This window comes from Rutilus rutilus (assembly GCF_951802725.1).
Source record: "Rutilus rutilus genome assembly, chromosome: 11".
Lineage (NCBI taxonomy): Eukaryota > Metazoa > Chordata > Actinopteri > Cypriniformes > Leuciscidae > Rutilus > Rutilus rutilus.
Window position 1 is genome coordinate 8,088,550 of NC_140216.1, and position 15,602 is coordinate 8,104,151.

The 15,602-nt window shown below is 40.7% G+C and overlaps 1 protein-coding gene across 19 annotated transcripts in view; it reads left to right on the forward strand.

Moving 5' to 3' along the window:
* The window catches only part of macf1a (microtubule actin crosslinking factor 1a), a 170,397-nt gene that overhangs the window by 131,533 nt on the left and 23,262 nt on the right, over positions 1-15,602 (forward strand). For 18 of the 19 annotated variants that reach the window (XM_084424338.1, XM_084424339.1, XM_084424344.1 and 15 more), the window contains 15 exons: positions 8,216-8,377; positions 8,467-8,637; positions 8,887-9,053; positions 9,216-9,375; positions 9,814-10,140; positions 10,479-10,563; positions 10,646-10,872; positions 11,030-11,236; positions 12,120-12,347; positions 12,579-12,797; positions 12,916-13,119; positions 14,255-14,480; positions 14,565-14,791; positions 15,259-15,381; positions 15,473-15,574. In XM_084424338.1, coding sequence (XP_084280464.1) covers positions 8,216-8,377; positions 8,467-8,637; positions 8,887-9,053; positions 9,216-9,375; positions 9,814-10,140; positions 10,479-10,563; positions 10,646-10,872; positions 11,030-11,236; positions 12,120-12,347; positions 12,579-12,797; positions 12,916-13,119; positions 14,255-14,480; positions 14,565-14,791; positions 15,259-15,381; positions 15,473-15,574 — 2,835 coding nt within the window. The remainder of the gene's footprint in view (positions 1-8,215; positions 8,378-8,466; positions 8,638-8,886; positions 9,054-9,215; positions 9,376-9,813; positions 10,141-10,478; positions 10,564-10,645; positions 10,873-11,029; positions 11,237-12,119; positions 12,348-12,578; positions 12,798-12,915; positions 13,120-14,254; positions 14,481-14,564; positions 14,792-15,258; positions 15,382-15,472; positions 15,575-15,602) is intronic. The other variant, XM_084424337.1, reaches the window with a different exon arrangement.

A 15,602-nucleotide genomic window follows, 5' to 3' on the forward strand; every position in this document is an offset into this window, starting at 1 on the left:
CAGTATTTTGTCCCCCCACTAAAGCCCGTACCTGGCCCCGCAGTATGAGGGGTAGTAAAAGGTCACTTGGGCATGGAAGGGTTCTCCCTATCCTGCCACCACTGCCCCCCATTCTTGGTGAGGAGAGTGATGAGGAATCTTTGTACCTGTTGGATCCTCCATCACCTTTCCTGCAAGAAGGAGAGGGACTTAATTATGGGGGTTTGCCCCTGTCTCCCTGTATCAGTCAGGAGGGTGGTGAGAATGGTTTATTGGGCTGGCCACCTCCTACTGGTGGGCTAAGAGAGAAGACAGCCTCTGAACTTTGCTTTGAAGAAGATGAACGCAGAATCCTGGAGGAGTTAGAGGAGGATGAGATTGATAGAGAGCAAGACAAGAAAGAAGAGGAGGAGAGACTGGAGATGGAGGAGAGAAATTGGCAAGCAGTGTTGAAACTGGAGAGCAGTGAAACATGTGGTTTATCTTGGGAAGTAGAAGAGGAGGAATCCCAGATACAAGACTGGGAAACGCAACAACTTGCATCCTCAGGCCACTGGCCCCTTTTGACACCACCTGTAGGATTTGGAGGCTCAGAGGCCCCTAGTGCTTCCCCCTGCCCTAGCTCAGAGGCAGGTTCAGACGAACTCTTTCTTGAGCTGGAAAGACAGTGTTTGGAAGAAGACACAGACAAATCAACTGTTTCTGACAAGAGGGATCTTTCTCACACTTCTGAATACTCGGATACCTGTGACAACTTGCTTCAAGTGAAAATAGATCAAGCTGATGCCAGACATGAATGTGACATCACAGAACTGTATGATCAAGATTGTGTTGTGATGTCATCACATGACATCATATATCATGTAGAGCACACAGATCAGACTGAGCCACGTGTAACACAAATGAATCAAAACTCACCAGAATGTACGCAAAGCTGCTTTTCTCTTGAAGATATTGACCAAAGCCAAGACCAACTGAAAATATGTCTTCCCTGTAATAGTGAAGGTTATAACCATGATCAAAATGATACTTCATATATAGCTGATGCAGATGCTTTAGATTCTGAATCAAGTGGCATTCAATCCTTACACCAAGATAGGACTGTTCCATCTGAGACCATTCAGACTGTGAGCTATGAGCGACCAGATAGTTATTCAGATATAGGCATTGGAGCTTTATCAGATCATGAACAGCAAGACCAAGAGGAGGTAATGAAACAAGATGAGACATCTGACATTCATATCTCCTTACAGCATGGAATTTCCCCCCCAGAGAATTTTAATGCAGATGTTGAATGTAATATGAATCTTGGCATCTTTATGACTGATTTGGAAGGGGTGGAAATTGAGGACAGTTTTCACCAATCTCCAGAGTGCTCGGTCTTGGAAAATGAAGCAGAAAGTGAAGTTAGGAACAGTCACTGTGAGACTGTCTCTCATGAGGATGCAGTTTCCTCTGAGCCTGCTCAAGTAACTATGGAAATGACTTCTGACCAAGAGGGAGCTTTTTTAAAATCAGAGAAAGAAGAGATTTCAGTCTCCATGGAAGTATTTGTTGAAGAGGAGGTGTCATTACATGAGTGGGAAGTAACAGAGGCTGTTCAAGGGACCACAAGTACACCAAAATCAGATGCCTCATACCCACAGATAGACTCTCCCAATATCATTATTGAATCTGCTCCACCTTCCCCTCTGCCCCTGAACATGACTACCACTAAACATGAGTCAAGAACAGCAGGACTTGAAAGCAAAGATGGTGATGCTTTTGTTGCAACAGACAGTTTTGTCTATTTAGCTGTGGCTGTGCCACATCAGTATCATCAGGATGGTCCCCCATCTCCATCAGTGGAATCAGCCCCTCCGAGCCCCCTCCCAAAATGCTGCCCTGAGCCAGAGGAAGGGGCATTTCTCTCTTCCGATAGTTTTGTTTACCTGGCAGCTCCTGAGCGGCTTGTGTCTGATGGGGGCTCTGCCTGCGAAGACTGTCAGGATTTGGACTCTGAGTCAGAGGAGACCCGATCAGGTGTTGACTTTGTACTTGGTTCAATGACTGGGGATAGTGAATGGGACTCAGATGGATCAGGCTTAGACACTGTGCACCAACAGAGGGACCAGTGGGAGCAACTAGAACCAGGCCTTTTACATGGTCTTTTTAACGAGGCAGAGAATCAGACAAGCTCTCGGGAGGGTGTGGAATCATGTGACAATGACTATGAGGCCACCTGTGAAGCAAGATCTGTGGAAGAAATCTCACCACTAAAACATGACCTTGATTTGGACACAAAGGTAAAATAACCTTCCTTAAGTTTATTGTTTTAGGTAGTCAGTGCAAAGGTAACTCTGTCAGTTTATAGGTTGACTATTCTAAACCAGCTGGTCCTTTTGGTGGCCAGAAAAAAAGCTTAGAGCAGTGACTCTCAAAATGTGTTCTGCATGTTAATTGACTGATTAAACAATAGGCCTAAATAAATAAAATAACTAGTTAGTTTAATTGGAAAAGAGAGGCTAATATATAAGATATAAGGTATAAAGTAAGGGTAATTTGTACACTTCTTTGGTGCCAACACAACTGTTGGAAATGGTTTGAAATAGTCAGTAGTTTTCCAGCATTTCCATAGTACTTTATACCCATAGTGTATATTTGCTTAAAAAAAAAAAGCTTTTATTGAACAATAATGGAGCACATTTTGTTGGAAAATCAATCATAAAAGTTGATTTGTTAAAACGTTTTTTATCCCACATACAATACTTTCAGTAGGAAATATAATTTTACATTTCCAAACAATCCTTTTGCCATTACTTGTAATAATCCAGTGAGATTTATATATGCACAAGGAATCTGACAACAGTCGGTATGATCCACACAGAAATCTGATCTTACCATCGAGTCCATCTGGGATTACATGAAGAAACAGAAAAAAACTGAGACATACTAAATCCAGAAGAACTGCGGCAAAAGTCTCCAATACACTTGAAGAAACCTACTTGCAAAGCTGCAGTACTGTGAAAAGTTTTAGGCACTTATGTAAACGTGCTGTAAAGTGAGGATGCTTTCAAAAATAATGTCATAAATAGATTTTATTTATCAATTAACTTCTAGAAATCAAATCAATATTTGATTTGGTGTGACCACCATTTGCTTTTAAAACAGCGTTTGTCCTCTGTACACTTGCTCTAGCTTTGCAGGGAGGTTTTGTCTTGGAGACGTTGCCACAGTTCTTCTTGTGCGTTTAGTCTGTCTCAGTTTTCTGTAGTTTTCTGTAATCCCAGATGGACTCGATGATGGTGTGATCAGATCTCCGTGTGGAGCATACCAGCTGTTGTCAGACTCCTTGTGCATACCAAAATCTCCCTCGATTATTAAAATTAATGGCAAAAGGGATGTTTGCCGAAGTTGCCCGCCCACTGAAAAAATGCAATCAGACCAAAACAAAAGGTCTGTTTTTAATACACGTTGCACTTTTTCCTCCCCACCTTTTTCACATGCATCAGTAACATCTTTGATTGACCTTTTTTTGGTCTGATTGCATTTTTTCAGTATGCGGGCAACTTTAGTTACTTGGTTGACATAACTTATTTTGTTCTACGCACCTGAGAACCTACTGTCTTTTTATTTTTATTTTGAGTGCATACAATTCTTTTTGAAAAAGGAATGTTTGGAAATGTAAACATATTTCCTACTGACTTTTTTAATACTAACATGCTTTTTTGCTCAGTACTGATATATATACACTTTGTCTTAATGTCCAAGCATATCCTTTCATGGATCCTTCCGGTCCTTAATAGTGTGTTTGTGTTTAGTTTGAAGCAATGTGTGTTTTTGTTCATGGGGACCCAAACACAGACTTCTTATGTATGATTGGTTAATTCATTCATATTCATAATCACTATTGTCTGAAATGTCTTCAGGCGTATAGTATGTGTATATCCTTGGATTCTTTGTGCATTGCAGTGGGGATCACGTGGATCAAGTTAAAAAAGCATGCTTACTCCAAAGTAGTCAAACCCTAGTGATCGGTTGTGTGTTTGGTTTCAGGCAAATGGGTTTGTGCACACATTTGCATGTGTTTGCTTTTTTCTGCCTGTTTGAGCACTGCTTTGTCTAAGTGAGCACACTGTATGTGTCCGAATAAGATTTAGGAGTCAAAAAACAGACAGGAATGTTTTTGTAAATACATGTTACATTTCTTGACATAATGTGAGTGTGCGCTTGACATTCTCTCTCGGCTGTCGTGACAAGGCCTGTGTCTGCTCTGCTTCACAGTGACAGTGGCGGATGGCCGAGAGACTGCCTGTTAGTTCTTAAGCTTTCTGGATGGTTATTGCATTACTATCAGCCTGACTGATCATCCACATCTCATTTGACCCTCTGCCTGGGCCAAATCTGCCTTTCTGTATGGTCACTCTCAAAACTCCCCATCCCTTCAAGTGTAATCAGATGCAGGAACCCTATCAGGCTGGATTTGGGTAGAGAGGATTATAGCAACTGAGGGACTGAACAGGATCAGCTAGCAAATTATATTTAAACTTGGTTGGGATTAAAAAAAATTAAAAGAGCAGAACAAAATGACTGATTTGAGGGGTGGCTGTAGTCCAGTCAGTCATCAACTCAAAATCTCTTACCACTTCAAATCCTCCTCTTTTCTTCACAGCTGCAGTCTGATGGTGCTGCAGTTGAGATAAGGAAATGAGAAATAAACATCAGGCCTGTAAGAAGAGCCACATTTGGTAGTAACACACACAAACACTGTATAAAGTTGTTGGAAATGTAAACAGATGATAAGGGCATGTCAGTCCTATCAACGCAGGGCCAGACTCTCGCCCCCGCAATGCCCAAAGCTCAGGAAAGATCTTTGTAATCTTTTGGAGCTGCTCTCCGTTACGGGCTGTCTCCAGTGAAATTGCACGCTTGCAATGGGTGCTGATTTGGAGGGTAAAGTTAGAAGATTTTGCAACAGCCTGATCATGAATGAACAAAGAGTCTCTATGGCAGAACACCTGGTAGTACTCAAAATAAGAGCTGCATGAGCAATAAGAGGCGTCAGAAGAAACATCTGACGTAACATCTGAAACCCACACTCATTTTTGAGTCTGTCCAGTGTAGAGTTTTAGAGATGGTCAGGTAAACAGACACTGATATGCACAGTGGAAAGGGAAGAGCAATCAGGGTGGGAGTGAGCACTGTTATGGCATGGTAACAGCGGGTAAATTTGATTGTTTGGATAGTGATGACAGTGCGGGAAACACCTGTGATTTAAAGGTGTTCAAACTCTTTTGCTACAAACAAAAGAGTTTGAACAAACCCCGTGGCCCCGTCGGCACAACAATGGCCCTAACAAAGCAGTCACATATGCTGTAAACTCATTGACTGTTTTCAACCTAATTTGCTAAGTATGTATTAATGGAACCATGTAAATTATTTCCTTGTTAAAACATTTGGGTCAGATAAAATGTAGTCATGCAAAGTCCTTTGAAAAGGAAACGGGGGGGTAGGAGGGGCTGAGGGACCGAGAGACCGGAAAAACACAGGAGGTGAAAGCAAAGACAGGAAGAGTAGGACTGGAGAGAGAGTTTTGAAAAGTCTCTATAGAACAAGAAAGTTGCTAGAGGCTATGTTTTCATTGATTTGAAAGAAATGATATTCTTGTGATTTCCTGTGAAATCAAGTCCAGACTGACAAGATAGCCTCTTTTTCTATTTTAATTTGCTGTTTTTAGACATTTATAGCCTTGGATTTCTTATTGTAATGCTTTGGGTCTAATGCAAATAAGAATTCCACGCCCGTCTATGCTACATTTGTAGTACATTAAAAAAAATTACCTTGAAATTTCCATGAAATCAGACATGTACAGCCTACTTTATGTCTAGCAGTACATGTACATTATTTTTTTATTTTTTTCACTCTTCACATGAATTTTAAATAAAATACCAGGCAGAAGTTTGACTACACTTCAAAATAGTAATTAAAATATAGTAATTTCAAAATTATGAAATAATGCAAATAGAAGTAGAGGAAATATGCAGTGACCAAATGGTGGTTATCAAACCTGTTGTATATTTTGACTTCAATGAAAATTCATACATAGACTCAGTTTAAGATATACATTAATTTGCATGTGTCCAAACTTTTAACTGGTACTGTAATTTTGATTTTTATCTTGCCTTCAGCAAAAAAATGGAACAATAATTCATTTCTCGTGATGCTTTCAGATACAAAATAAGGTTTAGAAAGCTCAGCAAAAATCAGCACATAGTGTGGGGTATATATAGGTTAACTGCTATCCAGCTATTATAATATTTTCTTTAGTGAAGTGTGGGCATATACCCGCTTAAACAGTATGGAGTTGTGGTTTGAAATGAAGAGAAAGAAACTAAAGATTCCAATGGCGGTGATGTTGTGGGTTGGCGGTAGGATGGAGCGCTGCCAGTAGCTAAAAGTGATCTGTGGGGGTTCGAGTGAGAAACAAAAGAGTTTAAAGTTTGGTGACAAAAGAGAAAGAGAGTGCTGGAGAGATAAGTGTGCAGCAGTCCTGTTTATGTATGTGTGCATGTGACTGGGCTGCTGACCAGATTGGTTGAGAGTGTTTGAGTGGAATGACTGGCATCCTAGATATTTTCCAGAGGTCTGCATTACAAGAGTCAAACACTCTCTGAGAGAACGAGTAAAGAGAAGAGAGATTGTTATTTGCGCTGACCTCTTTCTGTTGTTGTATGGATGTGTATAGCTACGTCCTACTTGCATGTGGATATGTGCATCTTTGTTCAGATTTCCGACAAACTAAATTCCCTCTCTTTCTGTTGTGAATTATTAATCATAGCACAAACATGTAGATATATTATTGTCTATGAAATCATTAACGGCTTTCCCTTGGATTTGGCCACATGAGTCGTGGAAGGTCTGCTACAGATGCAGATGAATGGAGTTATTTTTGTGTTTGTGGGTGTAAAGTGCCACATGTGATGAATGATCAGGATTAAAAACGGGAAATGGCTCCAAGTGTACACACCGTGGGTAAAGAGGAGGCCGCCTAGATGATAGATTCAGGCTAATGTTAGACAGGATATAGAAAGACAAAAGGGGACCAAACACTCTTCGTTGCGTAGACGCATACGCTTTCACAGTCCCATATATTGTCGACGAGAGGGTGGAGCAGGTTGAAGCTGTGGCTTATTGTTTTGAGGCCGACAGACATCCTGTTTAAAGCAGGAATGAAGCCCCTTGCAACAAGGCAACTGCAAACAAACTACATGCCAAGCACTTAAATATACACAGGCAAATGATACTGGATTTTATTTAATTGTGCAAGCTCATTTTCCTTCGATTTACAGTTAGATTACTTTTGCCAGCATGAAACACTCAAAGTTAATATTTAAAAATACTAATAATTGAATAACTCTTCAATTTTTTTTTATCTTTAAAATGATTATCCATTTATCACACTGTGCATTATAATGTTGCACTTTTATTTATTTAGACAAAATATGCTTTCCGAGTATGCCTACTTCCCTACTATATAGTAGGTGAAAAACAGTATGTGAAATGAGTAAGATGTTTGAATTCATAGTAGTCATAAAACAGTAGGCAATAAAACACTCGAATGACCTACTACTTCTGGTGAGTTTCTGGAGTGTGTATCCAATGGACACTTTTCTATCCCATGAGGCTACGGGAGAGGAGTTGTGGATGGCAGTGAATCGAGGCAGCTGAAGTTATACTGTAGGTCACACAACAAAGCCAGCATAGCGGATGTAGTATGTCTGAATTTCAATCATACTTTTTTATTGGTAGTGAAGTTCTACTTACTCATTCCAGATGGACATTTTCCTGTTGAATATTGTGATAAGTCACATTACAAAACTAAAATTGGTTTCATGATGACGGCAAACTTCTCTTAGGTAACTGCTGGTTATGGTGTTGGTTAGAGGTATTTGGCAACCTGCTTGTGGGGAACCACTGTGTTGGATATTCTGTCAGAGCTGTAGTGTTAGGCTGCTGGAGAAATAGAGCTGTACAATGTTGCTGCCAAGTCTCTGGATTTAATTTCATTCAATGTGTGGGGGCTGAAAACTGCTTCCCCATTTATAAATGGCCATGCCACCATTATCATGTTGTTGTGTTTGTACAGCCTTGACCTGTTTAGACACATTCTGTCATATCACATGTCCAGTAACATAACAAGAGTGTTGGTTATGCACTGCTCAAGTCACTTGTTCTCTCTCTATCATTCAAACTTTAGGCAGTGGAAAGGGAGCAGTTTGACAGCATTCAGCCTAAACTGCAGCATGTCAACGCTGTGGGTCAAGGCCTTATCCAGAGTGCAGCCAAACACACCGACACTCAGGCCCTGGAACATGACTTGGAGACCACCAACCTGCGCTGGAACTCCCTCAACAAGAGGGTAAGCTTGCATCTATTTTTAGCCTGCTTTCTTAATGGACTGAGAGAAAGTCTTTTTGATATTTTTTTTTATTATTTTTTTATTCACAGGTTGCTGAAAGAATCGCACAGCTGCAGGAGGCCCTGTTGCATTGTGGGAAGTTCCAAGATGCTCTAGAGCCACTCTTGAGCTGGCTGAGTGACACAGAGGAACTCATAGTCAATCAGAAACCTCCATCTGCTGAGTACCGGGTGGTCAAGGCACAAATTCAGGAGCAGAAGGTTACATTTAAATCAATTTTGAATTGAATTTTGCATTAATTAATTTCAATACATTTGAAAGGTGGTTTGCATTATCTTAATATTTCCTACATTTAAAACTTTTTTCATTTATATATTCATTTTTCAGTCAAGTTGATAGACTTTAGCATCCCTTTATTTTGTATCAGATTAATTAGACTAATCTATCCTTCTACATAATATAAAATAAATACATTTAGGTCACTAACCTGTATTCCATATTTTTATAAGCTGCTGCAACGGTTGCTGGATGACCGCCGTGGGACGGTAGAGATGATCAGGGCAGAAGGTGAGCGTATCGCTGCTACGGCTGAGACACAAGACAGAGACAAAATCCAGAAACAACTTAAGAGCCTAGGAGAGAGATGGACAAACCTGCTGGAAAAGGCCAGCGCCAGGTAAACTCCATTATCAGAGCAATACGGACACCCAGACACAACCATAAAACCTCTTAATCAAATCTCTTACTCAGAACTCAATCACTTGGTTGCTTTTCAAGGCCATAAAATAGAGTAGAATAAGAATATAACACAGATTTCCTCCTAACCTGACGTCCTCAGGCAACGGCAGCTAGAGGAGCTGCAGGTGTTGGCGCTGCAGTTCCATGAGGCCGTGGAGCCCCTCGGGGAATGGTTGAGCGCAACGGAGAGACGTTTGAGCTCCGCTGAGCCAATGGGAACCCAGACCTCCAAAATCACACAGCAGATTGTAAGGCACAAGGTAGAGTATATGCAACACCTGGGAGAGATGTGTCCTGGAACTGTTGCTGCCAAACCAAGATCATTTTAGCAAGCGATTTTCATTAGACTGACTAGAAATGCAGAGGAGGGAACAGATTGTCAGTCTCCTGTGGTTTTAAATGGACAAGTAGGAGTGCAGTTATCTAAGAAGGCACGGATTCCAGGTCTCTGGTCGTGATCCTGCCCACATCCTTTCCGGTTTTCAGTTTAATTTCATCATGATTTCTTTTCTTTTTTTTATGGTTGTGTTCCCATCTCACCTTGTGTTGATTCACATTTTTATTTTTTGCTTGCATCAGTTAATTATGATTTATCATTGTTCTGCATTGTCATGTATGTTTATGTTTGCCTTGTCTTTTTTTCCTCCTTCGACTCATCCCATCCCATCACGTCTCTTTAATCTGGGCTATAATCCCAGGCTCTCCATGAGGAGGTGTCCTCTCGGGAGAATGATGTAGACCATCTTGAGATGCTCAGCCAATCACTGCACCCGCTCAGCTGTGTGGCTGATCAAGATTGGCTGGGCGATCGTGTGGCGGCAGTGCGCAATGGGCACACGGAGCTGCGTGATAGGTGCGATCGGAGAGAGGCCATGCTGGAGCAGGCCCTGGCCAATGCACAGCTATTTGGAGAGGAAGAGGTGGAAGTCCTTAACTGGCTAGCTGAGGTGGCCCAGAGACTGGCTGAAGTTTCAGTACAGAGTTATCAGCCGGAGCTACTAGAGCTGCAACACAAACACACACTGGTACGGTTTTGCAGGGTGTAGCAGTCCAGGACCAACAATGCAGTAAAAGTTCAGTTTAGAGAAGATGAATACTGCCAAGCGGCCCTCATCCGAAAAAATAGCTGTCACTCACTGAAGAAAGAGTTACACTTGGGCTGTCAGTCAATTTAAGCTTTTAATCAAATAAATGACATGAAATGCTGGTTAATTAATCTTAATTAATTACATATACCAATATTTGCTAAGAAAAGCATCCAAATTAAAATAAGTTAGAGACATAAATAATTTGTTGATTTACATTCTTTACTTTACTTTGAATTATTTCCTGAGTTAATGTTTCTATTGCTGGTCCCCTACAGGCTCTTAATGAAGAGATTACCAGCAGGAAGAAAACAGTGGACCAGGCCATTAAGAATGGACAAGCTCTGCTTAAACAAACCACTGGTACTTTACCATCCAGTCTTTGTTCATTGGTGTATTACCAAATTCCTCCGTTGATTGTAATCATGTTTGATCTCTGTGGCAGGTGAGGAGGTCCTGTTGATCCAGGAGAAGTTAGATGGTATCAAAAGCCGCTACGCAGAGATGACAGCGGGCAGCAGCAAGGCCCTTCGTATTCTGGAACAGGCCCTTCAGTTGGCCACACGATTTGCCAGCTCACACGATGACATCAACCAATGGTTGGATAGCGTGGAGGCGGAGCTTAACAACGTTGAGACAGACACAACACCAGCCTATCAGGACAGACAGAGGGTGAGGATGTCTTTTTTTTTCAGTAGTTCATGAATTACTTTTTTCTTTTCTTTTCTTTAGACCATACACAGCTATTTTTGTTTTAGGTAAATAAAATGAGTTTATTTTATGTCTTCAGTCCATTCATTATTTTATATTGTGTGTATTTTTGCCTCAGGAGCTGAAGTGCGTGTCTGCTGAGAAGAGGCTAGTTCTGGACACTGTGAATGAGGTAGGCAGTGCTTTACTGGATCTGGTGCCCTGGCGTGCACGGGAAGGCCTTGACCGCCTGGTCGCCGATGCCAATCAGCGCTACCGCCAAGCGGACGAGACCATCACACAGAGAGTGCAGTTAGTGCAGGCTGCCATCCAAAGGTCACAGCAGGTACTGCAACAAATACTGTAGATTTATATGTCTGTGTGTTTTATTAAAGGAGTAGTTCACTTTAAAAAATTACCCAGTGATTTACTCTCAAACTTTTTTGAGCTTCATACTAATGGTTGCAATTCACTGCCATTATCCCTGCTTGGAAGCGTCAGGGTGTTTATTAATATAACTCCGATTGTATTCGTCTAAAAGAAGAAAGTCATATATATAAATCATGGGGTCATTTTCATTTTAAAGTGAACTACTCCTTTAACACAGAACCAAAACTTAAAACTTTAAGATTATTCTTTCCCTGCCTGGCTTGCAAAGTTTTTTTTTTTTTTTTTAGGAAATTCAAATAAAATTGTGTGTAATATTTATATATTATAATATGTCTTTTTATTTTTTTAAATAATATAACCAAATATATACATTCTTATAATAAATTTTACAAATGTATTGTATTATATTGTATAATAGTTGTTGTTGTTGTTATTATTATTATATACATTTCATTAACACAGAACCAAAACTTAACTTAACTATTGTTGACCATCAAATATAGTTTTATATAATTATAATAAATAGTATATATATATATACACATACACACACACACACACACACACACATATTTTCTTTTAGAAAGTAGTTTTATCTTATTTTTTTTATAATATTCAAATTATTTGCTTATTGTTTTCATTCTATTTTAAAATGTTATTACAAAAAAGTGTTGCTTTTATGTCATATGTACAATGTTATTATTATAAATATGTAACATAAATTGTTGCTTTAGTAATATTTGATTTAGGACACTGTGTCCATGTTGCTTACTTGAATTTGTAAATATTTTTGTCACACTTCTTTTTTGCCGGTGTATTTATCTGTGTTATTGTTTCAGTATGAAGAGGCAGTCGATGCGGAGCTGACCTGGGTCGGAGAGACCGAGAGGAAGTTAGCGTCTCTGGGGCCTCTGAGTCTGGAGCCCGATGTGACTGTGACACAGCTCCAGGTCCAGCGAGCCTTTAACATTGATATCATCCGTCACAAAGACACCGTGGACCAACTTCTTAAGACACGAGAGGACATCCTAGAGAGCTGCAGTGAACAACAGAGAGAGGCTCTGAAGGTTAGAGACAAAATAAAGAAGAAAGAGAGGGACAGAGTAATCCATGTACTGTAATTATTCTTCAGCGAAAGGTTAGATTAGGAAAATTGAATTGTGACTCATACATTTTCCGGCGGAGATTTGATTTGTTGAGTCATGTTTGGGAAAAACAACAGTGCAAACTTGTTTTTCAGTCTCTCAAAAGACTAATTTGGTTGACCCGCTGAAACCTCTTTCCTTTTCCTCCTGTAGATGAAGACGGACTCTTTAAGTGCTCGTTATGAAGCAGTAAATCAGAGTCATGCTGAGCGCTTCTCAGCTCTGGAGCAGGCTCAGGTGCTGGTGGCTCGTTTCTGGGAGACACATGAGGAACTTGAACCCTGGCTGGGCGAGACCGAGACTCTGATTGCCCAGTTACCCCTTCCCGCCATCGACACAGAGGCACTCAGACAACAGCAAGAACAGATGAGGGTAAGTGGGCTTTGTGCAGATGAAGGACTTGAGTCCCTTTTGCTTCTTTGTGGTTATAGACATGGGTTAAGACGCTCAAAACTGACACATGACATGTTTCATATGTTTTTCTGTCTAGCTTCTGAGAGAGTCCATCTCTGAGCACAAGCCACACATAGACAAACTGCTAAAGATCGGCCCACAGCTGGCAGAATTGAGTGCCCAGGAAGGAGCAACAGTGAGACAACGTTTTAATGAAGCAGAGAGACGTTACATCAGAATCAAAGAAGACGTCAAAAGTAGAGCCACAGCACTGGATGAAGCAGTGTCACAATCTGTCCAGGTATTTGCTCCAAAATGTTAGCATGCTTACTTTGGACTGCTGCCCAGCTTGTCAACTATTTAAGAGTTACAGCTCACAGTTCAGCATTATACAGCACGGTATCAACAAATTTTGTCATCATCATATTTTCTAGCACATTTAGTTCATTTAAGCTATTTTAAATGACACATCACTTTTAATTAACCATTGTTTCACACTAAGTCCATTTTTTGTTGTTGTAAATAACATTTCTGACATCAGCTGCATTTTGGCTGAATGTTTGATATTGATTCTTCCTGCTGGCCTGTTGCATGCTGTTGAATTAATGCATTGTACTGTTTCTCCACCTCCATCCCTTCAAACTCCACTGTACTGTGACTCCACCTGTCCCACCCCTGTGCCCCATATCCTGTCACCCTCTCCTTTCCATTCCTGTATCCCCTAAACTTCCCCCATTCCTGCTTGCAAATCTCCCCTTGCCTATTCCCTCCACCTCTCCCTCCCATGTCCGTTTGGTCCATCCGTCCGCCCATCACTCATGTTTGTGGATGTGCTGTGTGTGTCCATCACTCCATCATCACTGCACTCTGCATCACCCTCAGCTGGTAGAGGTAAGAACACCATCACCTGCTGATTTAAACTCTGATATAACGTGTGTATTGGATTGAGAATCAGGGATTTTCAGTAATTGTTAAAACATCCTAAAAAAACTTTATATAATTCTGATTAAACAGGTGTGTAATATGGACTAGTTTTATTTTACATCAGTTGACCTAAAGGCAGTGTCTTGTTAGTATAAGACAAGTACAAGAAGATGGGCAAATGTTAAATAGACATTTTGATTCCTTATTTCTTTTTCTACACATAATCATATACTGTATATTTTGCCTTGGAATAATAGATTTTTGACACCTCCTTCCAGTCCCTACAACCATGCTCAATTTTAAGAAAAAAAAAAAAGTGATCATTTTTTTCCCACTTTAAGAACAGAAGCATACACTTTTCAGTACTTGTATTTCTTATTTAGCTTCAACTTCCTCTGCCCTTTTGCATGTGGCTGGGATAAATCTTCCCCTCCTCCATATGCCTGGTCCTTCTCCAGTTACTTTAATGTGCTGTATTTGTTTTGATTTTCATCTTCTTTCTCTCCATTCAGTTCCATGATAAAATGGACCCTCTGTTGGAGACTCTGGAAGGGGCAGTTCAGCGCTTGCGTCTTCCCCCTCCAGTGGCCGCTGAGGTGGAAAAGATCCGGGAACAACTGACAGAGCACCGGGCTACAGGACTAGAGCTGGACAAACTCCTGCCGTCTTTCAGCGCCCTGTGTGCCCGAGGAGAAGAGCTCATCAGCCGAGCCCCACACGATGATCCTGCCGCACAGGGTAAAGATCTTTGATCTGAAATTATGCTATATGGCTGTATGAAATATGTGTTTTGGTAAATCTGCATTTTGTTCCCATCCTCAGCGGTGCGTTCACGACTCTTGCGGCTGCGCTCTCTGTGGGATGAAATCAGGCAGAGGGCGGAGGAAAGAGAAGGTAAACTTCAGGATGTTTTAGATCTGGCCGGAAAGTTCTGGGCTGACATGGGCGCTCTGCTGAGCACGCTCCGTGACTCTCAGGACATTGTGAAAGAGCTGGAGGACCCTGGGGTGGATCCCTCACTCATAAAACAACAAATAGAGGCAGCAGAGGTCAGTCCAACAAAAGAGATGGATGTCTTTTTCTTAGGTTAAATTCAGTTTTCACAAGGATGTACAAAAATGAAATATGTTTTTGTATTTTAGTAAAATCTTGTTTAGTAAAAAAACTTTTTTTTTTTTCTTTTTTTTTTGTTGAACTGTTGTTTTTAATTGAAGAAAAAATTATTGGAACTTCTGAAATCACACAATGAATCGTGGTTAATTTAATATATCAATACTCACAGTTTCTGTTAATAAAAAAAAAGTTTGAAAACAAGCAGCTATAAAGGAAAAGAACCACTGGTATTAGATGGATGACTAGTCAACCATTTGAACTCATCCTTACTTATAACCCAAAATGAGTGTTATAATGTGTCCAGTTTTATAAAACAGTCCTTGAGTAGATCGAACTACATAATGTTGTCTCAAGACAAAGATCTCAAGAGAATGAGATCATGATGTTTTTATCTCACACTCAGGCCATTAAGGCAGAGACAGATGGGCTGAGGGAAGAGCTGGAGATCGTACAAACTCTTGGAGCTGACCTCATCTTTGCCTGTGGAGAGACAGAGAAACCAGAGGTCAAGAAAACCATTGATGAGGTAAGAGGGTAGAAGGATAATAAGACATGTGGGGAATGCCCCTCTTCACTCAAATTTAAACAAAATATCTCCATGCTGATTTGACACACAGATGAATGCCGCCTGGGAAGGTTTGAACCGCACGTGGAGAGAGAGAATGGAGAGACTTGAAGAGGCCATGACTGACTCTGTGCAGTACCAGGATGCTCTTCAGGTTATTATTTCTCTGTTGGTACAGCAAA